The sequence below is a fragment of the Oryza brachyantha genome, chromosome 9 (genome assembly GCF_000231095.2).
Source record: "Oryza brachyantha chromosome 9, ObraRS2, whole genome shotgun sequence".
NCBI classification, from domain to species: domain Eukaryota; kingdom Viridiplantae; phylum Streptophyta; class Magnoliopsida; order Poales; family Poaceae; genus Oryza; species Oryza brachyantha.
The window spans coordinates 12,687,242-12,711,931 of NC_023171.2; the positions used below are offsets into that span (position 1 = coordinate 12,687,242).

Here is a 24,690-nt window from a genome sequence, read left to right on the forward strand (position 1 = left end):
CAATTGGGCTCTTTTTGGCTCCACCTGAGTCCTGTTTGGGGAGCTTAGGTCTCACGTCCAAATATTTCGCCCACACTTTATTACTGACATCTCACTGTCACTGTCAGCCTAATACACCTCTTCATTTGTTGGGGAATAAAACATTCTTAGCACTCAGTCAAACTCGACTTTCTATCCGCGACAACTTTAGGTTAATCTAGGCAGCAATATGGTAAACCAACTCAAGTCAAGAACATATATTTCCATGCATGTCATTGGAGTCCAGATCCTCTGCTGTAATGCCTGCAGTACTGGCCCCATAGTCTGTGAAAGCCCACATGTCAATAAGCAGTACCGCACAGAATCTCATTTATCTATCTGATGTCGACACAAATTATCTGTAGGTTCATAAACGCTGTCTCCAGTACAGCAAAGCAAACGGCAGCAACGCACAACTCCAGCAAAGGCAGATAGAATGTCACAAACTTTTCACTGTTACACAGTACATACAAAGGTAACAAATTGACACAAAATTTGGGGGGTACAATCGATTCTCTGAAAGAGCCAAGCCAGATAGATACCAACAGTAAAAGGGTGAAACAAATGGAAGGATCAGAATACATGGGACTGTATGGACAACACAAGGGGATTTTTCATCTAGCTAGCTTCCTCCACACGGTGCGGCCACGGTTGATCTCGTCCCCGGCCCCAGCAAATCTTAAGCAGTGCAAGAACTGACGCTGCTCTTCTGGGTGCGGTGCAGCAAATGCGGATCCGTTGGAACTCTTCTCCCCTTCCTCGATATATGTAAGCGAATCGACTATGTCATCATGTTGGCACTCTCTTCTGTAGTCAAGAGTGATTGTTTGTAATTCATGTGTATCGATAATATCTTGGGGTATGCTCTGCCAGGAAAAGGGAAGTGATCAGAAACCATCACAGATCGACAAGGATGATAACTGCTCATAGTAAGATTACAGCCAGGAGAAGGCTGTCTGCCTGTCATGCATAAGAACTAGCAAGAATAGTTAAGTAATGAAGAGAAAATGGAGAACTTACTTCAAGTACCCAACCAATGTAAGTGACATTATTGACATGTTGGTTCATGTCCAGATCAGCTCTTCTTGGCTGCAATTCCGAAAGTAATGTATGTCAGCATAGAATTGTTCAGTGCAGTGAAAAGAAAGACTACGATCCAAGACGAGAAGAACTGACCACTAGCCCTAGTCTTGAGTACTGTGCAGGATCTGTAAGAATTGGAATCTTTTTCAAACTGCCGTTATTTTCCTCGGGGAACGCTAATCTGCAAAATGTCAGCTTGTTACAATAATTATTCCACAAGGGTTATTTAATAAAATACACATGCAATTTTCAGGCTACCAACAAATCATTTGCGACTATGAATACAAAGAAATAACATTCTTGTCATTCTCGAGTAATTCAAGACCACTAGAATGTATGTACTGAGCTACATGTTAAATGTACTTAATGAGCTACACGTCAAGTATATTTAACTGAGCCAAGTCAAAGGGCAAAAAGGGAATCTATGCTCAGTTGGAAAAAAAAAACAGAGCTGTATCAAGCAAGAAAAAATGCATGCATGTGCAGGAAAATTGAGGCTAGAGTACAAGAGTATTAGTTTACCTTGGAGTCTTTGGACAGTGTACAAAAACCTCATCCCTCACATCATCGCTCACTCTTTGTAGTCTGCGTGTATTTTGGTTCATCATGACCCATTTGCTGGACGAACAAGCAAACACAGCTTTGTTACACTGTAAACACTAAATAATGAAAAGGTCCTATTGTTTTCCACTGCTAAGTTCCAATTCTGTAATCATTAGCTGATCCCACTCACTAAGAACAAATATTAATGTTGTGCTATCAATTGACAGCCAGCAGGTGTAACATGTTAACTCAAGAAAAGAAAGCACCAGAGATTATTGGGCATAAAAAATTCTACGTATTTCGATTCACATATTCTCTTTCAAGATTGCTAAAATTTAGTAACTAAATTTTCACTATTTTAAATACCTAAGCTGCTTGAATTTTCTTGGAGAAGGGGAAGCTAATAAGTGGTAATAAGGTGAGGGAGAAAATAAAGAGGTGAGAAATATTAAAGAAAGTAAAGAGGTGAGAAATATTAAGTTTAAAAAGGTAAGCCATCACCAGCGGACCCCCTTAATATGCAGAATCCCAGCATGCACAACAATGTTCTAGTGATTATGAATAATTTTATACTTGAGCAGTAAGTACCTGGTAGCTCTGCCAATAACTTCACCATTAGCCAGATCCTTAAGGATCCAATCACGCCGAGTACCGATCCTTCCATCTTCTTGGCACCAAGTCTCGATCTCCACAACATCACCCCTGACCAGAGCAGAGCCACCTGGTCAGAACTAAATCTTGCTAAAAGAAGAACAAGCGTGGAACAATGTTCCATGCAATTCTGAAATTACCATGCTGGATACTTGTAGATCTCAATGTGCATTCGGTTGGTCACCCAAATTAGACCAAGTTTTCTCATTGTTGTAGTCGTAGCAAAACCATCAGTGGAGAACCCAACACTTTGTGCATGGTTACACCCCACCTCCTGTATTTGCAAGAAATTGTACCATTAAAAGGTATAGTATAAACAAATCAATCAGATACTTCTCAACAGTGGTCATGATATAAATAAAGCCAACAGCCCAACACTGATAAGTAAGACAGATGCTAATAGAAGTGGAAATACTTATTGCTACCATTGGCTATCATTTTCAAATTCAATGATCATGAGTTCAGAGGTTTTCAGGGGAAAAATAAGGTGTTCCACTTGATATTATCTTAGTTTTCAAATCAAGATAGCATACCATAGCACATAGAATGCGACTGCATTATATTCAATTCACTAAATCCCACCAGAACAAACTCCACAGGATCTATTGCCAATCAAAGTTTCACTTATTAGAATGATGGTACATTAGTAACACTCAAATTACCTGACCTGATCTATACCCAATTAGAATTTCAAGAAATTTGTAACAGACACACACATTCATCCAAGCACACAGAACTACTCAAATTTGAATTCAAAACTTAATTTTGGAGTTGATTGTCTAGTTTTTGCATCTTAGTTTATTTTACAACATTTTCTTTTGAATCGGCTATGGACACGTATATAAAAGCTTTACCCACAAATTATTTTTCAGTTGCTAATAATCCATTTCGCCTTTTCTTCCAAAAAGCGAAAGGATGGGAGCCCAAGTCTTTAAGCACAAGAATTCAGGAACTAACACCCTTATCTTTTTTGCTTTTGCTTATAAGCCAAAATTTAAGTTTTCAACCTTAAATTTATAGTTGATCTTGGATTTTTTCATCATAGTTTATTTCGCATTCTTTGCTTTTAGATTGCTAAGAACATGTATATAAAATTTTTATTTACAAATTATTTTCCGTTTGCAAATACGCCACCTGAAAAAGCCAAAAAATGACCCCCTGCATCTTAACTTACACATGGACGATAAAAAGCAGCATTAGAAAAGACTGTAAAAAGCAGCATTAGAAAGGAGTTGATGCTACCTAGGGATGCAAGCCTGCCGAGATGGGAAAATCTATGGGCGATTTCACCAGCCCACGATTTGTCACTTCCAACAAAATATAAACAAATGCAAAAAAAGACACTAACTAGAATAAGACTAGCACGACTGACTTTATCAAGCTCTAGTTGAACTTATGCAAATGACAGCCCACAGATTTGAGCAAATAATACTGGAGTACTACAAAATATCGGTGTACTGAATCTTATCATGCCACAGCAGGGCAGCTCGCATTCTAATTCTTCCGATGAATTGGGGCTGTCCAAATTCAGATCCAAACCACTGAATCTACCAAGAACAGGACGGTGCTGAATCCACTCCCCTCACAAACCGTGGCGGCAGCGCATTTCGCAATCCGGGAAGATTCCACCTCAGCTCGAGCCTCGGAGAGCACGAATCCGACTGAACAAGAGAGCCGGGAGATGGGAGGAAATGAGGAGTTCCGGCAGGGAGTGCGTACCTGGAGGAGGTTGGCGATGGTCTCGACGGTGGCCGTCTTGTTGATGCCCACCTCGTAGCACCGCACGATGAAGCCCTCCTTGTAGGACAGCCCGTCCTCCAGGAGGCTCCCCAGCCGCAGCCGCTCCGCCATGCTCGGCCTCCCCCCACCCGCACCCGCACCCTCCACCGCCGCCGCCGCCTCGACCCCGGACACCTGCTGCGCGCGGCACCGCACCACGGCCCCGGGCACCATCTCGCGCCGCCGCAGCAGCCCCGAGCCCGCGCCGAGGCGGCATTGCGGCGGCGTGTGGCAGCGCAGCATGGAGGCGGAAGGGAGGTGGTGGACACCGGCGGTCCGCTTCAAGAATCAAGATTGCCGCCGCTGCCGCTGCCGCCGCCGCCGACCAGGCTGGTGGGGGCGGGCGCGGGGGGGTTTATAGGGGAAGGAGGGAGGGAGGGAGACGGCGGCGTGGGCTTGGCGTGGCGTGGCGTGGCGCGGTGGCCACTAGTGGATATCTTGGAGCGGCGGGGGCGGTGGTGGTGGTGGTGGGGGAGACGCAGGCGATAGGAACGAGGCGAAGGAGACGGAGGGAGGGGATCAGGCGAGCGTTTCAGAATTTCAGAGATTCAGAGAGTTTCAGACATGCCTCGAATTTCATCAAACTGAAGATAAAACGGCCTAATTTTCATTTTTTTTTTCCTCTCTCAAGTCTCAACCATAGTTTTTTTTTTAAAAAAAAAGCAGGTACTCACACATTGTATAAATGTACATGGGCGTCTCGCTGTCCACACAACTCCGATTCCTCGGAAGAATGATTAGCCAAATACGAGGGTCATTTGAGGCTAAGATTTTAACTTGGATACCACAAGAAGCCTGAATAAGGTGTGTACGCTAAGTTTGCAAAAAGGCAGAATTTGATAAAATATAATCATATTGGAATCGATTTAGACATAACTTTACTATTCCAATTCCAATTTGATGCTATTCAGGTGGAGTGTTAATTACATTTGGTGCTAAGTGTGCGATTTGACCAATATTTTTCTAATAAGATTACAATATGACAAAAAGAATCTACCACGTGTTTTTTATTTTCCTGATCTAAATATTCTTAGGGCAGTTACGAAGGTATATAATCAAACGAAATCAATTTGTATACTTAAACGCGGAGTGAGCAGTTCGTGCTGATTTGATGCGATTCAGGCGATTTGATATCCTGATTTGATACGCATGGAGTATTTGCTGCTGATCTGACGATGCAAAGTTGAGACTTGTTGGAGCAATTGGGCGAGCACGCTGCACGCCGGGAGTATGGGAGAGGTGTGGAGCACATGCTGACGGCGACTAATCGGCCGGGCCCTAATTTCTTTCTCGTTTAAGTCAACTTACGGTTGCAGCTAACGCCACTGCTTGCATCATCATTAAGCTCTGGTTTAATCCATCATCATCGGACTGTACGCACAACACAATTCCACCTCTGTCTGCTAGTAGTAGTATTAACTGCATTTGCTGCTGATCGATGACTTGCTGATGCATTAAGCGCTGTACTAATGTTCGAAAGATTCACCCGCTTGTAGGGCTGAAAACGGAGCGGATAATTTCCGTCCGCTCCGGGGAAAAACGAATACGGACGTAGTTCGGATCGGATATTTTCTGGATAATTCGAATACGGATAAAAATACGGATAATTTTCTCCGGATACGGATACTCCGACGGATATCCGAAGATTGTAATGAGCGGATATCCGCAAACACGAAACCAGTTCAGCCCGGTCAGGCCCATCAACAGAGGGATTACTTAATTCCTTTGACCCTTCACAGCTGCTTCACCAATCTAAACCCTAGTCGCAAAAGGGCTGACTCAGCCGAGGCGGCGGCGGCAAAAGCAGCGGCGGCGGCGGACACGACGGCGGCGGCGACGACAACAGACTCGACGGCAGCGACGGCCGACGGGTGTGACGACGGCTCGGCGCTGGACTTTGGCCCCTCAGCTGTCATTCCTTGTTGTATTGCCGCCGGTGAACAAATCGTTGGTGGCATGGTGGCAGCCATTTCCGCCGGACGCTGGTAGCAAACTATTATCCTCAAGCTCATAATCCCTCTGGTAATATATTTGATTTGCTCTTCTTAGATCTAGTAGTCTTGGTTGTGCATTCATGAAATCAATAAGCTCAATACCTCATGTAGATCTTGGATGTGCCATTTATTTTCTGTGTAGATTTGTGATGGAGTCTGCTAGTGCAAGTAGTGCTAGTAATACTGCATCATCTCCAGTTGTGCAACTGCTACCACTAATTTCCTCTACTACTGCTACACCTACACATGATGTTACTCCTGCTACTAGTCCTTTGGCAATGGCACTGTCACCTGATAATGCAATTGATCTAACAACTACTGATGATAGTGAGATCTTACCTCCTGGGAAGAGAAAAAAGAAGTGTAGTTCTGAAGTTTGGCAGCACTACACCAAGCATAAGGTAAACAAAAAAGGACCCGGTGATACTGTCATTGTAGAGGAGTATGCTAAATGCAACAAGTGCTCATATAAACGCCGTTGTGAGAGTAATTGTGGCACTTCTGTTTTCTGGAATCACCTGATGCACAAGCACCAAATTAAACAAGGTCAGCAACTGCTACAGATGAACAACAGTGAAGATGTTGGTGAAGGGGCTGTTGAGACTTACAAGTACGATGAGGCAGTGAGCCTGCAAAAATTTTACATGGCAATTATCATGCATGAGTATCCATTTTCCATTGTTGAGCATGAATACTTAGTGGATTTATCAAGTCTTTACGCCCTACTTTTGCCATTAAGAGTCGCATTACTGTGAGAAAGGAAATTATGAACATATATGAAGAGGAAAAGAAGAAATTATGGCAGCACTTTCTTACACTCCCATGTCGTTTTAGTACAACCATGGACATGTGGACATCTAGTCAAAACAAAAGTTATATGTGCATCACAGTTCATTGGATAGGTGACACTTGGAACATGCAAAAGAGGATCATTAAGTTTATGCAGTAATAGGACATCATTCAGGAAATAATCTATGTAAAGAGTTTTATGATAGCATTGTTGATTGGAACCTTGATAGAAGGCTTGTTGCCCTTACTTTGGACAATGCGTCAGCAAATGATACTTGTGTTAAAGGTGTCATTTTAAAACTCAAAAAAATCTCTCCATTGGTTTGTGATGGGATATTCTTTCATGTGAGATGTTTTAACCATATCCTGAACCTAGTTGCCCAAGATGGTCTAAGACAAATTGCACGGGCAGTATCAAATATCAGAAATACTATCTCAATTCTGAAGAACTCACCATTGCAGTTTGAAACATTTCAGAAGTGTGCATTGGAAGTAAATTTGGATAACACAAAGGGTCTTTCCTTGGACACTCCTACGAGATGGAACTCCACATTTCTCATGTTGAGGAATGCTATTTACTACAGAAATGCTTTTAATAGGCTTTTTCTTCGGCATGGTAAAAAGTATTCCAAGTGTGCTCCTAACGAGGAAGACTGGTCTATGGCAATAGCATTATGCAAGTGCTTAAAGCCATTTCATGATGCAACTGAACTATTCTCTGGTACTAAATATCCTACAGCTAATCATTTCTATGGTAAGTTTTGTAGTATTAAGATTGCTATTGCTGATTGGTGTAAGAGTAGAGATAAAACGGTAAATACTATGGCACACTACATGAAAACTAAATATGATAAGTACTGGAGAAGTTTAATATGGCTCTTGCTGTTGCATGCTTTCTTGACCCACGTTACAAGACAAGTTTAGTGGAGTTCTATGCTAACCCGGTTTATGGTACAAAAGCTGAACAAAAAATTGAGGAGTTCAACAGTGTTGTCAAAAAATTGTTTGATTTCTATACTACTAGTGCACATGTAACATCAAGCAAGAAAGGTGCTGAAGTGCATGTGCCTCAATGTCAAGTGCAACCTGAGCCTGCTATTGTTGATAATAGTGATAACCTTGATGACATATTTAATGACAATGACAGTAGCCATGATCATGATCATCAACTTCAAAAATTTTTGCTTGCAAGAAGCCAACCTACCCGTAGTGACAAAACTGAGTTAGAAATATACATGCAACAGCCACTGTTACAATGGACTTCGGAAGATCCATTTGATATTTTGTCTTGGTGGAAGGCCAAACAAGCAGAATTTCCTATCCTCGCCAAACTTGCTCGTGATATGCTGTGTATTCAAGTGTCAACTGTTGCTTCTGAGTCAGCATTTAGTGCCGGTGGCCGTGTTGTTGATCCATTTCGCACATGTCTTGATCCTGAAGCTGTCCAAGTTTTAGTGTGCACCAAAGATTGGAATTTAGCATCTAAGAATGGTATATTTTGTTCTTATGTTCATTACTTATTTGACAACTCCTGTATATATGTATATCTGATGCATGGTCTCTTCTGGGTGCCATTCTTAGGTTACAAGAACCAGGCTATCATCAATGAGTTGGACATTGAAGGCTTAGAGAGGTATTTGGCAAACTTATTGGTAGTGGTGAGTTATTACTCGTTTTACTGTACTATGTAAATGTTTGACTTAATATGACAATAAAATTATTCAACTTTTGCAGGTAAAGGATAATAATGATGATATGGATGAGCAGGATGATGTTTTGGACGAAATGGAAGAATGATATAGTTGCAGCTTTGTGTATCAGGCTGCAAGTTTGTACGTTATTTGTCTCTACGAACTATTTCGATTAACTTAGCTATATATATGTGGTGCTATTTGTCTTTACGAATGATTTGAGTGGTTTGTATGTTTCGAGAAATATTTGTTTTCGTATTCGTGTTTGGCTACATTCGATCCTTATTCGTATTCGAGATAATCCGTATTTGTTTCCGTATCCGAGGTATTCGTATCCGTTTCCGTATCCGCCTAAAAATATGAAAACAAATACAGTACGTGTATTTTTCGTCCGTATTCGCTCCGTTTTCAGCCCTACCCGCTTGTAGCCGCAATGAGATCCTCTGACTTCGATATCGCGATATCAGTAGTTAATACGTGGACCCATAGATAGTGAGATCAACGTGTCAGTCACCCATGTCTTTTTTTACGGTAACCGCGTCCCCTACAGCTTGCACAGTCCCGTGGCCCGGGGTAGTGTAGCAATGCTCCCTTTCTTTTTTTTTTTCATTGGTTCCTTCCTAATTTCTTTAAAAAAATTTCAGCACTTGACCTGTGAAGCATGTTATAATTCCATCGCATGTAATGTTCATTCCTCGTGTGTCACCAACACCACATTAGTTACACGTACGCACACCAACATCATAAATACTTTTAACCCAATTGCTAATAATAAATCAATTTATAGTTTTAATTGTTCATCATAAAATATTAATCATGACAATGATCTTGCATATCGTCGAAACTACTTGAGATGTCATAGAAGGCCGACCATGAGAGGTGGTGCCTTTGACTTCTCAAAGAGATTAAAACTATGATGTTTGAGTTCACGCTTGAAATCCTCCAAAAAGTCAAGAAAAGGAAGAATTCCAACCGAATCGTACAAACCAAATGACCTCATAGATAGTAATCCTATAGGATTTGAATCCTTTGAAAAACATTTGTTCCAAAGGAGTCTTAAATATTTAACCGGTGGCCAGCCAACTATCCAAAATAATTCCAATTTTAAATTTAAACACAAAACTTCATTTAAATTCACACCTCTCTTCATGGAAACGTGTCTTGAACTCTTGGGCTCCGGTTTGAGAAACCATGGGCTCAATTACTATTGGGCCTGACCTACAACACAAACGAAAGCACGTACACACTTATGTCTATAGCAAATTAGCTTTAATAATTAAAACTCACTAGCGAATGTCCCCTGCTTTGCTATGAGCGAAATAAAATAGGTTAGGATCACTTGTTTGCTTATTCAGAAAAATTGATATTCACTTGTCTAAACCAAATATTATAATGTTTCATAATATCAGCATGTATCGTAGATCAATTCGTAAATTCTGTTAAATCTTTAATGGTATGGCAGATTCGCTGTCAACATTACTAGGGTCTTTTTACAGTAGGAAAGATAAATGTAAATTGCTGATTGGAACTGGATAGAGCCGCCCAATGTTCCACTATATATAATGACCAGATTAGGTGGCTTTGCCAATGCATTTCTATGTTGATGTGAAGGTTGCTCCAATTTTTTTCTTTTTTTTTTGTCGTAAACACCGTTCATTGTACTTTCCTGAAGTGGTTTACATCATCTATTGTCGGATTAACATTTCCTTCCCATTGCATCGTAGTGGAGAATTCACTTGAGATGCACATTAAATGGCAGCTAGCAGCCCTTAATTAGCCCCACTAAGATGCAGTTCCATTGGCCAAGCAAATGGAAACCGAAATTGAATATAAGGCATTTTAAAATTCAAATCGAATGGCATTATGTCAAGTTGACATCTTGATAGGAAAAAAAAAACATCTGCCCCAAGGCTCAGAGCTGTGGCCAGCCAAGGCATAAGACTGCGTATGAAAGGTGTCCTTTTATTTCTGCTTATACTTATAAGCTAAAATTTTTAGCCTTAAATTTACAGTATATTTTAATTTTTTTATCGTAGTTTATTTTTTAGCATTGACTATTAGATCACTAAGGAAACACGTATATACAATTTTTATTTACAATTTGTCGTTTGACTTTTTTCCTAATAAATCAAACAATCACCTCCATATTCTTAAGCTCAAATTGTTTTGCAGTTACAGCTGCTTATAAGAAAATTTTAAATTAAATTAATTTTGAATTTGATTTTGTGTTTTTTTATCGTTGTTTGTTTTACGCCTTTTGTTTTTTAGCACTATAAACACATATATAATAGTTTTACCTGTAAATTATTTTTTTAAAAAAAACGTGGCATCGTTTTTTCTTCTAAAATGTGAAACAATGGGAGGCTTAGTCAGAAAGAGAATCGCTGATGGATTGATGGCCAGCAATTGCCAGAGTAGCTAGCTCGATCGATGTGGCATGCAGTTGTTCTGCGACAACCAGAATAATGTCACACAAAAATTCAGAGGCACGTCATGGAATGGAGTACGAATCTGAAGAAGCATCAGTGCAATCTTACTCGATGCTCACTAAACCACTCGTACAAATATATTTTGCTGTATCAGATGATCAGTCGATGGAATCTGAACATTTTTTTTTTTTGTGATGCTCGCGTTTTCAGATGCTACATGTCGATCAGGATTTCAGAATTCAGAGATCAAAGCGAGAGATGGCGCCCGTATCTGAAGGTCTAAACTCTTCTTCCACTGTAGCGGATGCCTAGTGTACAGTCTGTGCATCAGATTTTTCGCATCATTCATCAAAGAAGCAGGATGATTGTCGCTTTTTCGGCACATATTTATATACTCCTTCCGTTTCTAAATGTTCGACGCCGTTGACTTTTTTATACACGTTTGATCATTCGTCTTATTTAAAAAATTTACATAATTATTAATTATTCTTATATCATTTTATTTATTATAAAATATACTTTATGCATATATATAGTTTTACATATTTTATAAAAAAATATAAATAAGACAAATGGTCAAACACATATAAAAAAATCAACGGCGTCAAACATTTGGGGATGTAGGTGGTATATTCTTAGCGATATAAAAGCTAAGATTAAAAAATAAACTACGATGATAAAAAAAATCCAAATCAACTCTAAATTTAATATGAAAAATTTAAATTTTGTCTTATAAGTATAAATATAAGCGAAAAGATATGATAATAATGCTGATATATTATTCACCTAAGAGCACAGAGTACAAATTCTGTAGGTACCTTGCTTAGCTTGATCGATACTACTACCAATCTTCATGGGATTGTCATGCTACTTTGCATTGCACTTTGATTCCTGAAGAGACAAAACTTGAGTCTGATCAGTGACCACCTATCGTATGAAGCCTAGAACAATGTAGTACACGATCAGCACTGGTAATGACGCCAATGTCCCGAATATAACCCTGCAATATAAATTCGACAGAAGACAATTAGTTTCTGACTTTTATCATTTATGTCACTGAAGCTAATCACATACTTCCTCTGTTTTTTTAATTTAATATCGTTGACTTTTAATATATATTTAACAATTCACGTTATTCAAAAAAATTATATAATTATTAATTATTTTATTATGATTTAACTTACTACTAAATAAACTTCTAATAACGCCTTATAATTTTATATATTTCTATATTTTTCTTAATAAAACAGACAGTCAAACGTGATTTCAAAATAGTTCAGGGAAACTCAGTTAACCATATGATAGTATATCCTTACGCTGTGCTGAGAACTTCGGCGTGCAGACCGTACTCCTTTGCAAACACGAACGTTGTGATGGACTGAGGAAGTGCAGCCTGTTCTTCATCGTGAGGATTTGTCATGCGTCAGTTCGAACTCAGACAAATATCAGGCAAAAAAAAAAGTTGTAGAACTGGCGAATTTTGTGTAAATTTTGTATTATAAATCAAGCACTGCATCTGCATGCACTGACAACGGCACTGTACCTGTATGATGGCGAGACGGAGGAGGTCGCCGCGGAGCCCCAGCGCGAAGGCGCCGACGGCGGTGGCGGACGGTCCGGCGACGAACCGGAGCGCCATGCCGAGCACCGTCGGCCCGGCGCCGCAGACGATGATCTTCTCCTGCAACGCCATGAACAACCCTGCACACATATGCATGCAGTCCTATCAACACAACCGGAGTGAGTATATGGCATTTTCAACGAAAAAACCAAATAACATATTTACAAAAGAGAGATATTTTGTGATACAATTTTTGTATATGTATTTTTAGCGATTTAAGAGTCAAGGCTAAAAAAAACAATTCAGTAAAAATCTCCAAATTTAAGGCTGAAATTTTAAATTTTAGCTTAGAAGTATAAGAAAAGGCGAAAAGATGCGACGGATGCATAAATGCAACCATTTGACGATAGAAGACCCGTTAATCTTGTTCATTGATCCTTTGATTAGGAATGATTAAGTTGCGTGATAGATGACCAGATAGTTATAATTACCCATGCTAAACATGGAGAGTCCAACTCCTGTCTTGGACATGATCAGCACTGACCCCTCTATGATGCTTGGCGTCTGGACATGCCACCTACAAGCAAAAACAGTCAGAACTCACTGCAAATTTCTCAAGAATTCATCGTTGGTTTGGAATCTGCCATGAACAATCGTAATCTGCATGCAAGTTTCATAAATTGATTAAAGTAAGAATGCCATTTGCAGCAAGCATTCTCCTGATTTGAATCAGACAACTTTATGCGAATTGCCAAAGTTGTTCTCAGCATATATATATTCATGCGCTTGAATGGAGTGTCCATTGGAGTAGGGTGTTGTTTTACTTGTCCTGAAATATTGATTAATATCGTGGAGGCCTGAGCTAGATGTGCTTCTAGTCAAATCAAGCTACTTTAATTAGCACTAAGTTAGTTTGCAAATTCAGCACTTCCACTAATGATAGGTATCTGTTCCACTTTGATTGTCCTTTTTTTACTTATTTAAGGGGTTGTTTAGATGGGGCTAAACTTTTTAGCCTCATGTCACATCAAATGTTTGGACACTAATTTGAAGTACTAAACATAAACTAATGATAAAACCCATTCATAATCTTGGACTAATTCGCGAGACGAATTTAATGAGCCTAATTAATCCATGATTAGCCTATGTGATGCTACAGTAAATATTTGCTAATTATGGATTAATTAGGCTTAAAAAATTCGTCCCGCGGATTAGCTCTCATTATGAAATTAGTTTTTTTATTAGCCTATGTTTAATACTTCAAATTAGTGTCTAAACATTCAACGTGACTATTCAACGTGACTAGGGACAAAAATAAGTCTCTCGAAACAAATAGGCTATATATGGAGATTTTCTTTAGTTTTAGTGTACCCGCCCCCTTAGGTTGAAAGAAATGTTAGCATCTTTGTCTAGACTTTACATTTGCAACAAATTTACTTTGTCTTTGTTGAAAAAGTCGCAAATTAGAAATTAAGGAGAAATTGCCCAACTTAAAAGTGTGACGGACCACCTCTTGAGCTGTCTTTTGAGATATACTACTGATTTCTCCCCAGTTGACCCGACTGCTCCAACCTTCCGTGAGAGGTCTCAATAGTGCTTTTAGTTTCTTACTACTAACTCGGTTTTTATTACGCGTACGTGATGTATTTTTAAACATAGTGTCTAGTACTCCATCCGTCCTTAAAAAAAACCAACTTTTCGATTTTTTGTCTTGCATTTAACCATCCATCTTATTTAAAAAAATTTTAAATTTTTTTAAAAAATTAGTCACACGTAAAGTACTATTCATGTTTTATTATCTAACAAAAATAAAATTATTAATCTTATTTTTTTAATAAGACGAACAGTTGAATATTGTATCTAAAAACTGAAAAATTGTTTTTTTGGACGGAGGGAGTATTTGTCTTATATTAGAAAACTTGTTAGGTAGTGCTACTAATTATTTTGTTGCAACTTATTTTTCGTTAAATGTAATTTAAATATTACTTGTACTTTGATATATTTGTATCAGATTTTTAAATAAAATGAACATGTACACGGGTTAACAGCATCGTACAATTAAAAACAAAGGCAATATTACGAGTCTACAACTTTATAAGAAAACCAAACCATGTAATTTTTCAAAGCAACAATAATAGTCAATAAACAAATTTAGATTGTTTAAAGAAAAAAAATAATAGAGAAAGACAAATCAGATGTAAGCATGCTTGCATACAGTTAGCTTACGTAGCGCACACCTGTTCGTGACGCACGCCCACGCGACGCCAAGAACGCCCGCGTAGACGTTCGGATTGCGCGCCACCTTGAGCCACACCGCCCTGACGAGCGGCCAGACCGACTGCCTCGCCCTCGCCGCCGCCGCCTCCACGGCGGCGCCGCCGTCCTCCACGCCGTCGTCGGTACCAGCAGGCGGCGACGGCGACGGCGGCTTGGCGCCCCAGGCGCGCCTCACCTCGAACGCGAGCAGCAGCAGCGGGAAGTAGACGATGTTCTGCACCACGGAGATCTGCACGATGAGGTCGCGCGCCCACTTGCCGTACATGGCGTCCAGCAGCGGCACGCCGACGACGAGCGTGTTGTTCAGCGTCGCCAGCGAGAACCCGGTGATGCACCACGAGACCGAGTACCCTGATCCTCCTCCGCCGCGGCGCTTGGCTCCACCGCCGCCGCCGCCGCCGCCGACGCAGAAGAAGCAGCAGCAGGCGGCCCACGCGGCGAGGGCGAGCGCGACGGCGAGCTTGGAGAGCGCGTCGGCGGCGAGGACGCGGTAGCTGAGCGCGAAGGGGTCGACGCGGGACGCGAAGTCGAAGCCGAAGAAGGGCACGGCGAAGTAGGCGACGAGGCGGTTGACGGTGTCGCACTGGTCGGGCGTGAAGAGCCTCCACCACCGCACGGAGCCGTAGCCGAGCACCAGCGCGAAGTAGAGCGGCGCCATGGCCGCCACCACCTTGTACACGTCCCCCCACCCGATCATCTTGGTGATCGAATCACCGGCCGATCGATCGAGACAGCAAAGCTAAGCTAGCTGACTAGCTCCACTCCACTCCACTGATGATCAGTGAGAGTGAGATGTTTTGGTTTGAGTTTTGTTGGTGGCCTAAAGCTATGTATATAGAGGGAGAGCGAGCTCAGGAAGGTGGTGGATCATATGATGCACGGAGAAATAGGTGTAAGGGCTAGCTAGCCACGTGTTCCCTCCGTTTTAGATTATAAGATTTTTTGACTTTAACTAGATTTATCATGTCTTAATATATATATATTTTATCTGTGTCTAGATTTATTAGCGCACATTAATTAAATCTAAGCAACAGAGTGAATAATATTCATCCATGGTGAAGATGGTGTAGGTGAAAAAGTTTGGAGAAAGAATCATCCAGGAATCAATACGAGCAAAAATGAATGTACAATACTGTTTCTAGGCAGTGTGTTCCCAATGCTCGAAGTTGGCAGTGGCAGCACTCCAAAGCAGTTCTGACAACGGTACTACTCAGCACTCGAACTCTCATGGCAGTTTTGACGATGAGCAATTTTGACATAATAAGTTACTAGCAGATACTAAATTTACACTAAAATTTAATTACCTTTTGATGATATATTGCTCACCCTCTTTGATTTTTAATAGATAACCATATCGTTGTTGACATATGTTTGATTGTTTATCTTAATTATACATGCATATAATAAATAAAAAATATAAATTATGTTTAAAATATATTTAGTAATAAGTTAAATTATAACAAAATGAATAATAGTTACATATGTTTTTAATAAGATAAACGGTTAAATATGTGTTAAAAAGTACATGATATCACCCGTTAAAAACCAGGGTACTGTTTTGGCATGGACCGTAAATATCTACTAGCCTAGTTGATCGATGGTTTAGATGTATACCTACTCCTTTGTATAGTAAAAATAATTCATGGATAGTTATTTTGAGGTTCACATTTAGGAATTGGTTCGTTTTTGAACAGAAGAGGGTATAGACCATGCAAGTACGATTTATCGAGACAAATTTGGATGCATATTTTCTCTTGATAAAATGTCACCTAGTTTCTCCTATGCTGGTTTTCCCCTAAAAAAGAGTAAGCTAATTTTGTTTTTCCCGGAAAAAAGAGTGAAATTCGCTCAAACTTTGTTCAAATTTCATCACTACAATTCCGTGCTATCCCAAGCTCGAATTCCGACGTGAATTCATCGTTTCAATGGGGGCTCTCGTTTCAACCCTAAAAAATACAGCAGAACTAAATGCAACTGCAACCGTCACTATGAAAAGCGGGCTTTCTAAAAAGCCCATAGCAAACCGGGTCTACTCTTCCTGGGCCGGCCCACGCACAGAGATGTATCCAGGCCCAACCATCTCGGCCCATGGGCCATGGCCACATCGGGATGGGATCAAGAGGGAGAGGAAGCGTAACGCCGGGAGGCGTCTTCTCCAGTGCTGCCTCTCTCCAACCTCGCCTCTCTCCCGCTCCGGCGACTCCTCCGCCTCCCGCCGCAAGCCACCGACCTAGCTCCGATCGCGGCCATGTCGAGGCGCGGCGACTGGGTCTACGAGAACAACGGCGGGTAGGCGCCCCCTCTCCCTCCTCTTTGCCAGTTCTCATCTGCCGCCGCCGCGGTGGTTTCATCGGCGCTCGCTGACGAGGGCCGGGTTTGTTGGTGGTGTGTGTGTGTGCTTGCAGGACCTGCGTGGCCATCGCCGGGGCCGACTACTGCGTGGTCGCCGCCGACACCCGCCTCTCCGTCGGATACAACATCCTCACGCGCGACCACTCCAAGATCTGTGAGCTGTAAGTCCCCTGCCCCCCGATCTGTTCGCTTCGGGCTTAGGGTTTGCTGATTGGGAGAGTGTGTGGGTTTGTGATTACTGTGGACTCGAATTGGTTGGTGGGATGGTGGGGTTTTTTGGGATGATTTGGTGATGAATTTGGTTGATTTAGCTAGGGTTTGGTTGTGGCTGGGCGTCTCGGGCTGATTTGGGTGAAATTCAGTAGGCTTTACTTATCGTACCGACGTCTTGATTCTGGTTGTTTCAAGACAATGTCTGGCTAACTCGTTGTGCTCTCTGTAAACAGTATGGTTTTACAGGATCGCAACTATGGTACGATCTGTAATCAGTAAATTTCGTGATCCAGAGAATAAAGACAGTGTTGAGAGTCGTTCTCATGAGTTTGGTTCCAAGTGTATGTATGATCATCTTCTGTTCGTGTTTCATGTTGTCTTGTATTAGGGTGTTTGATGGGCAGTGTTATAACATTTTTGTACACTGTCCTATCCATCCATAGGAATGGACGAATGGTTATGAACATAGGTAGAGGAAATGTAAGCATGTCATATTGGTTTACGTTTACCCCTGGAACTGGTTAGGTTGCAGCCCTTTCTGTTTTCTTTACATCTCATTTGTGCTTGTCACAGTTTAATTAAGAAAAGCCTAAAAAGTTTCAACTTTACAGCAATATCGATCAACTAAAAGCTCTATATTGCAATCCTTACAACGGGTCGGGTAAGAGTTCCGTTACACTGGGGGATATCCTTATTTCAGAACTGATATTGTTTTAGATTGCCCATTGTTTGTCTTTTGGGATTGTTTTCACCATGCTAGGTGGCATTGGCTTACTTTTGTCCAGTGGTTTTGAAAATTGAATTTCCTTGCCAATTTTAGGTACCTCTCCTTCTAAATACAGTGTTCTCAATAACGTAGAAGTTGCTTTCTCCTGATCTTGCTTTATAATGATACTAAATGAAAAGGTAGAAAGCAAGATTTTGTGAAAGGGTATGGTATAAGATTGTACATAACTACAAATAACTTGGCATTGATGACTACAATTGGTTGAGATTTTTCCATGTACCCAATTCCAGTCAGAATATCTTTCTTCTGGAAGTGCTTTAATTTCTTTCTGTAGTTTCATTCTTGTTACAGACATATTCCACAAAGCTGTTTTGTTGAGTAACTAATCTTTCCGTGTTTATCCTCAATTTCTACCTATGTCCCAAAAAGACTTCATTTTGTCTATGTATATGGACAACCATCTGTCTAGGTGCATCGCATGAAATGATGTCTTTTTGGGACGGAGGTAGTAGTTGATTAAGTCTTTTGGTGATAGTGCAGCCAATTTATCTCTTGTCTGGCTTGGTTAGTGTGTGGTTATGTAGATATATTTTGAGGTACTGTAGTCGTAGGTTACTTTCAGTCTGCTAAATTTGTTCTCATCTTGCATGAAGTTATAAAGCATTCAACATCTTTAATCTCACACCTGTGACAACAGGCAGACATTCTTTGGTTATCATTCTTTATTGCGATGACATTTCAACATGCTGTTCATTATCAATGTACAAAATTAAGACGTCTCTGCTTTCTTCATGATTAGAGCGGACAAATGTGTACTAGCGTCTTCTGGCTTCCAAGGTGATATCAAAGCTCTGCACAAGAACTTAGCTGCCAGAGAATTGGTAAGTCCATGATCCATTACTTTGCCAGTGTCAAGGTTTATACTTTCATTTAGTTCTTTTCTTGTTAAATAGTGTACAAGAAAGGAAAGTTATTTGTTTTTACTTACTGTTGCTAGTATATATTTTTTTTATATTATAGGCAGATGAACTGATTGACCATCACTTTCATCTTGGATCAGAAATATAATGCTTTCTTTTGTTCATTTTATTTCTTTCTCTTTCTAGGCTCCTAGCTGTTGCTGCCCTTTGTCAGTAACTATCTTTGGCTACGCTGCAACTCTTGTCATTATTTGCTAGAAAATAAGTTTGTCTTTTATACACTAGAAGTGTTCAAACTAATGCAAATTTGCACTTTGGAATGTTCAGGATGCACCCCAGTATTGCTATCTGAATTATTGCTGTCCATTTGTTTTTGTAGCTATACCAGCACCAGCACAATAAAAGGATGAGCTGCCCTGCCATGGCACAACTGCTTTCCAACACTCTGTACTACAAGCGATTCTTCCCATATTATGCTTTCAATGTGCTTGGTGGGCTTGATAGTGAAGGTGCAGTGTTTTGTATATGTTTTTCCTTCTTTTTTCTATTTATGTTTTACTTGTTCTGTGAAGCACACAGTTTTCTCAAAAATCTGATAAACATGTCTTGTTTACACAGGAAAAGGATGTGTTTTCACCTATGATGCAGTTGGGTCCTATGAGAGGACTGGTTACAGTACACAGGGAACAGGATCATCTTTGATCATGCCAGTGCTTGACAACCAACTAAAATCGCCTAGTCCACTATTACTCCCTGCAAGAGTAAGGCCTTGAAATTTTATGCGCTTGTCACCTATCATGGGCATTGTGATCGATCATTGCCCCATATGATCAATTGATCATCTGGTTGATTTTGCATGCAAATCTTATGTGCGAGACAATTATCTATGGCGATTTGAATAACTCAGAGGTGCTAATAATCTTTCTGATACATATAGGATGCTGTCACACCTTTGTCGGAGTCAGAGGCCGTTGATTTAGTGAAGGATGTGTTTGCATCGGCAACTGAGAGGGACATCTACACTGTATGTTTCGCTAACTTGAAATCCCATCATAGCCTGTTGTCTCACTATGGTATTTGACACCATACTCATTGCACGAAACGAAATGCACATATATCGCATCGCAGGGTGACAAGCTGGAGATTGTTGTCATTAACAAGGCCGGGATGAAGCGAGAGTACATCGACCTGAGGAAGGACTAGATGGACGCACTGGTGGTGCTGCTGTTGCCACAATTTGCTTCGAAACATGTTCCCTCCTACTACGCTAGGGAGCCATGCCCAGAGCTGTCACTTGGTAGAAGAAACGTTTGTGCTTCCGTGCTTCTGTTCTGTACCAGAATTCACCCACCTTGCTGTCTTGGACAAATTGTTTCTGAGACCGAACAGATTTATTTGTTGTCAGAAAGATCACAATGCTTGACATGTTGAACTGTGCTTGTTTGCTGTAGGCATGAGTTACGACCAGTTAAATCGCCGTTTCGCTTGCTATGCTGGCACGCTGACGACGCCGCGACGGTGACCATGATTTGCCCTTCTGAGGCAACGCTCCGTGGCAGCGCGTTGCTTATTAGAGCAAATTTAACAGTTTATTAGTAGCTATAAAAATTACTACGTCAGCTATGAACAATTTAATGGTCACACGAACTTTTCGTGCACGTTTCATGCTCCTTTTTTCTAAAAAGATTTTATATACCTCGTATATAACTATACTACTCTCTGTTCTATATTATATCTATATATTAATATATAATATTTTATATATGTGTTAGTTCATTAGAACATATATATATATATATATATATATATATATATATATATATATATATATATATATATATATATATATATATATATATAAAGCAATGTCGGAAAGTTTTACATCCTAGTACATTTACCCCTGCTTTTACTAAACTAATGTAACAATGATTAAAACATGAAGTCTTTATTGAACAAAAAAGAGAGGCTAAAAATGATTTCTTTTTAGATACAGGTGGTACTCACTAACGAATGTCGTCAAAAGTTATAGAAAAAATTGTACGTATACTCAAATAGTATAGAATCTTAGCTTCAAGTTTATTATATGTTAGCCGTAACAAACAAAATTGAACAATTTTAGGAGTATAAATTTGTTAGTTTTGTCTTTTTTCTCTCTATATAATACTTTATATTTTTCGTATTATAATTTGACAATACCTAAATCTATTGATCATCCTGTTTTACAATGTAAGATGTTTAATTTTTTTTAATGTTTGGCCATTTGCCTTATTCAAAAAATTATGAAAATATCATTTATTTTACATGTGACTTGCTTTATTATCAAAAGAACTTTAAGCATGACATATCATTTTTTATATTTTTACTAAATTTTTAATAAAACAAATGATTAAACGTTTCACATCTTACGTTATGAAATGGAGATGTATTTATGTATAGCCTTACGCAGATATAATTTTAAAAATATTTTTTTAATAATAATAATCGTGGTTTTCGCGACGGAAGGCCGGAGGCCGCTGGCTTTGCCAAGCTAGGGAAAGTATTTCCGCCGACCGCTGCTCGTCACCTACCACCAGTCTACCGCACCGCCCCAACCACGGCCGCGCGGAGCAGAGCAGAGCAGGAGGCATGGCGGCGGCGAAGATAGCGCCGTCGATGCTGTCGTCGGACTTCGCCAACCTCGCCGCGGAAGCCGACCGCATGGTCCGCCTCGGGGCCGACTGGCTCCACATGGACATCATGGTACGATCCACCCACCCTCCCTCCCTCCCTCCACATCCGCTTCCTTCTGATCCCCAATCGGTTGACTCCGTGTTTACCGAGCTTTACCCGAGTAATTTGCCGTTGGATTGGTCCGATTGGACTTGTATGCGCTCGATGTGCTATAAATGGCAGCGGTTTGATGGTATCTGTTCAAAATTGATCTTTTGATATTACCTTTTGCTCGATATCCTGTCTCACGTCTTGCTGAAAAGCTAGTGTAGCATAGATGCTCAGAGAAAACAATGTTAGGAGAGATTGAGAATGTTTATGCGTGCATTAGTTTCTGTTTCTTATAGATGTTCAGAGAAAGCAATGTTAGGAGAGATTGAGAATGTTTATGCGTGCATTAGTTTCTGTTTCTTTCAACAGATACATGCTTGCTTATGTGCTAACTGTTTTTGATGTCCATATTCATTCTAACATGTTCTTTATGATATCAATTTCAACGAATCCTGATTCTTCTGGTGATCATGTTTGACTTCTTTTTTTTTTCTCTTTTCAAGAGGATTGTGTGTATTGATTATTGAATCGAACTGCGTTGGTTGGGTTTGCTGACCTATGCTTTCTTTCTCCATATGTTCTTGCAGGATGGGTGAGTTTATGTTTTGCAAATACCAGACTATGATGGATCAATGGTGATTGAAGTGGCTAATGGCAGTTTTGTAGTGCTAAAGAACTAATTTGAATATGCAGGCACTTCGTTCCTAATCTAACTATTGGAGCTCCAGTGATTCAGAGCTTGAGGAAGCACACCAAGTATGTGATCTTTTTCTTACCTTGTTGACTCTTCTTCCTATGTGTGTACCTATTAGTGCTCACCGTTCTGAATTTTCTAGGGCATATTTGGACTGCCATCTTATGGTGACCAATCCTTCAGATTATGTAGAGCCATTAGCAAAAGCTGGTGCCTCAGGATTCACGTTCCATATAGAAGTATCCAGAGGTTAATACAAAATTGTTGAGAAGTGGTTCTTGGTTTTCCTTCATTCGTTGTCTTATGGAAAAACCTGGTGCAGACAATTGGCAAGAACTCATCCAAAGTATCAAAGCAAAGGGTATGCGACCAGGTGTATCATTGAGGCCAGGCACTCCTGTGGAAGAAGTTTTTCCCCTGGTGATTGCTCAATGCAACTTCTCTAATTATAATGCTCTATTTCCATATGTGGTTCGTGATTACGAAAACAATTCCTTTTCTTAACATACCCAATAACTGCCCAAACCTATAGTAAGACTAAGGTTCATTTACACTTAACTTTCGCAGTCTGTTTTATTCATAATCATCTCGCTTTCAGTATACAGTCCTATTCCCTCCATAGTTCTGGATTTTAACTTCCTGAACATTGATGTTTTACCAGTCTTAGCTGCTAATATTCTGCAGTGTCTGTATGTTTTCTATGTTATTACTAATACTGCTAATTAGAACTTCCTGCTGGACATGGATAGCTTCCTGCTTGTTATTTCTACATTACATTTCAATGTCTTCTTCAGCATGACCTTCATCAAAGATCAACAGGCCTTTTTTAACAAGATAATGAACAGCCGTTACATACCCAAAACAAGTAAAGATCTAGCAATGTCCTAACTAACCTTGTTTTCCTATTTAATCATTCTATCTTGTTGCTGACTAGTAACTTCACTCCCACATGTCTGAAACTGTCTTCTAATAGTGCTACTTATGGCTATGGGTATATCTTGTCCTGTGAGTTTGTGCATCATCAGCGGTCCCATTTGTAAACAAATTGTGCAGGTAGAGGCAGAAAATCCTGTTGAATTGGTTCTAGTTATGACAGTTGAGCCTGGCTTTGGTGGCCAAAAGTTCATGCCAGAAATGATGGAGAAGGTATTATTACTGTATCAAATGCCATTTAATTTTCCTGTGTACTGTACTACACTAGGTATTAATGTTTTGGAAAAAATGCTGCTCTTTTTCTGAAATGTGTTACATAGGTGCGTGTGCTGAGAAAGAAGTACCCATCCCTTGACATCGAGGTACAGCATGTCATTTCAGAGTGATCCAATGTGATTCATGATTCTTGTCCAAGTACCCTGAATTAAGTGCACATGCGCCTCAGAGCTATTTAGCTACTTCTTACAACATATTCTGATTTTTATTTTAGGTTGATGGTGGTTTAGGCCCTTCCACCATTGATGTGGCCGCAGCTGCTGGGGCTAATTGCATTGTCGCTGGAAGCTCAATATTTGGAGCAGCTGACCCAGGAGAGGTCATATTGACACTAAGGAAGAGCGTTGAAGGATCTCAGGACAATAACTGATTTTGTAGTTCTGTCCTCCGCTGGTTTGCTGGTTCTTCTGTAAACTAGAACTACTCTGCACTTCATGTCGTCATTACATATAGAGAGCCCCAGATTGCACTACTGGAATTGTTGAGCGTGAATAAAAATGTGCCCTTGGCACTGATGTCACTATTGTTGATAAATGTTAAAACTCATGCATCTGTTTTTGATGATTTGCATCCTGCCTGAATGTGCCAGTTCTTTGTCCTTATAGGTGACAACTGGGAATTTCTGTTTGGATCGGATTCCTAACGTGAGGTTCACAAGGCACCCATACTGTTCAAAAAGAACAATTAAAGCCTTATCTTACCATGACCAAAGAATAAGACAATATCTATGATCTATATCTCAGGCTGGAGCATCTGCATAGGAAATAGTCCTAGCCAAAATATGCTCTAACATATTACTATCTTTTCGCTTTTATTTATGCTTATAAATCAAATTTTAAATTTTTAACCTTAAATTATTTAAGAGGTTATTTTAGAGTTTTTTTAATCATAGTTTATTTTTAACCTTAAAATTGCTAAGAACACGTATATAACATTTTTATTCATAAATTATTTTTTTATAAATATACAGTCAAACAATCATCCCTGATCTCGAACTTAT

The 24,690-nt window shown here is 40.1% G+C and overlaps 4 protein-coding genes across 4 annotated transcripts; 2 read left to right on the top strand and 2 right to left on the bottom strand.

The window, feature by feature from the left end:
• Positions 1 to 421: 421 nt before the first annotated feature.
• Positions 422 to 4,556, bottom strand: LOC102716248 (oleoyl-acyl carrier protein thioesterase 1, chloroplastic-like). The gene is made up of 7 exons (XM_006661347.2): positions 4,015 to 4,556; positions 2,436 to 2,569; positions 2,233 to 2,346; positions 1,624 to 1,719; positions 1,195 to 1,282; positions 1,039 to 1,107; positions 422 to 884 (listed from the first exon to the last, which is right to left on the bottom strand). Exons 1-7 carry the CDS (start codon positions 4,315 to 4,317, stop codon positions 633 to 635), a joined length of 1,056 nt encoding a protein of 351 aa, XP_006661410.2. The 5' UTR covers positions 4,318 to 4,556; the 3' UTR covers positions 422 to 632.
• A 7,156-nt stretch (positions 4,557 to 11,712) lies between these two features.
• On the bottom strand, positions 11,713 to 15,597 carry LOC102716531 (probable auxin efflux carrier component 5b). Its single transcript, XM_040527798.1, has 5 exons — positions 14,776 to 15,597; positions 13,030 to 13,115; positions 12,521 to 12,678; positions 12,294 to 12,370; positions 11,713 to 11,977 (listed from the first exon to the last, which is right to left on the bottom strand). The coding sequence occupies exons 1-5, from the start codon at positions 15,510 to 15,512 to the stop codon at positions 11,905 to 11,907; spliced, it is 1,131 nt and encodes a 376-aa protein (XP_040383732.1). The 5' UTR covers positions 15,513 to 15,597; the 3' UTR covers positions 11,713 to 11,904.
• Positions 15,598 to 16,966: 1,369 nt separating this feature from the next.
• Positions 16,967 to 20,459, top strand: LOC102722521 (proteasome subunit beta type-1). Its single transcript, XM_006660748.2, has 7 exons — positions 16,967 to 17,104; positions 17,221 to 17,328; positions 18,907 to 18,988; positions 19,407 to 19,536; positions 19,646 to 19,788; positions 19,965 to 20,051; positions 20,156 to 20,459. The coding sequence occupies exons 1-7, from the start codon at positions 17,064 to 17,066 to the stop codon at positions 20,228 to 20,230; spliced, it is 666 nt and encodes a 221-aa protein (XP_006660811.1). The 5' UTR covers positions 16,967 to 17,063; the 3' UTR covers positions 20,231 to 20,459.
• Positions 20,460 to 21,636: 1,177 nt separating this feature from the next.
• LOC102722797 (ribulose-phosphate 3-epimerase, cytoplasmic isoform) lies at positions 21,637 to 24,254 on the top strand. Its single transcript, XM_006660749.2, has 8 exons — positions 21,637 to 21,766; positions 22,375 to 22,379; positions 22,481 to 22,543; positions 22,624 to 22,730; positions 22,804 to 22,901; positions 23,535 to 23,627; positions 23,735 to 23,776; positions 23,905 to 24,254. Exons 1-8 carry the CDS (start codon positions 21,653 to 21,655, stop codon positions 24,058 to 24,060), a joined length of 678 nt encoding a protein of 225 aa, XP_006660812.1. The 5' UTR covers positions 21,637 to 21,652; the 3' UTR covers positions 24,061 to 24,254.
• Positions 24,255 to 24,690: the final 436 nt, after the last annotated feature.

Bases quoted from the DNA above. Each gene is read 5' to 3' on its own strand.
- LOC102716248 (XM_006661347.2), bottom strand. From the start codon at position 4,317: ATGCTGCGCTGCCACACGCCGCCGCAATGCCGCCTCGGCGCGGGCTCG. The intron at 1,720-2,232 runs GTACTTACTGCT...TTGTTCGTCCAG, and splicing joins GTTATTGGCAGAGCTACCAG to CAAATGGGTCATGATGAACC. The intron at 1,283-1,623 runs GTAAACTAATAC...GACATTTTGCAG, and splicing joins CACTGTCCAAAGACTCCAAG to ATTAGCGTTCCCCGAGGAAA.
- LOC102716531 (XM_040527798.1), bottom strand. From the start codon at position 15,512: ATGATCGGGTGGGGGGACGTGTACAAGGTGGTGGCGGCCATGGCGCCG. The intron at 13,116-14,775 runs GTGTGCGCTACG...TTTTGCTTGTAG, and splicing joins TGGGCGTGCGTCACGAACAG to GTGGCATGTCCAGACGCCAA. The intron at 12,371-12,520 runs GTACAGTGCCGT...GATGAAGAACAG, and splicing joins TCCGTCTCGCCATCATACAG to GCTGCACTTCCTCAGTCCAT.
- LOC102722521 (XM_006660748.2), top strand. From the start codon at position 17,064: ATGTCGAGGCGCGGCGACTGGGTCTACGAGAACAACGGCGG. The intron at 17,329-18,906 runs GTAAGTCCCCTG...CTTCATGATTAG, and splicing joins CACTCCAAGATCTGTGAGCT to AGCGGACAAATGTGTACTAG. The intron at 18,989-19,406 runs GTAAGTCCATGA...TTGTTTTTGTAG, and splicing joins ACTTAGCTGCCAGAGAATTG to CTATACCAGCACCAGCACAA.
- LOC102722797 (XM_006660749.2), top strand. From the start codon at position 21,653: ATGGCGGCGGCGAAGATAGCGCCGTCGATGCTGTCGTCGGACTTCGCC. The intron at 22,544-22,623 runs GTATGTGATCTT...TGAATTTTCTAG, and splicing joins AGCTTGAGGAAGCACACCAA to GGCATATTTGGACTGCCATC. The intron at 23,777-23,904 runs GTACAGCATGTC...TTTTTATTTTAG, and splicing joins ACCCATCCCTTGACATCGAG to GTTGATGGTGGTTTAGGCCC.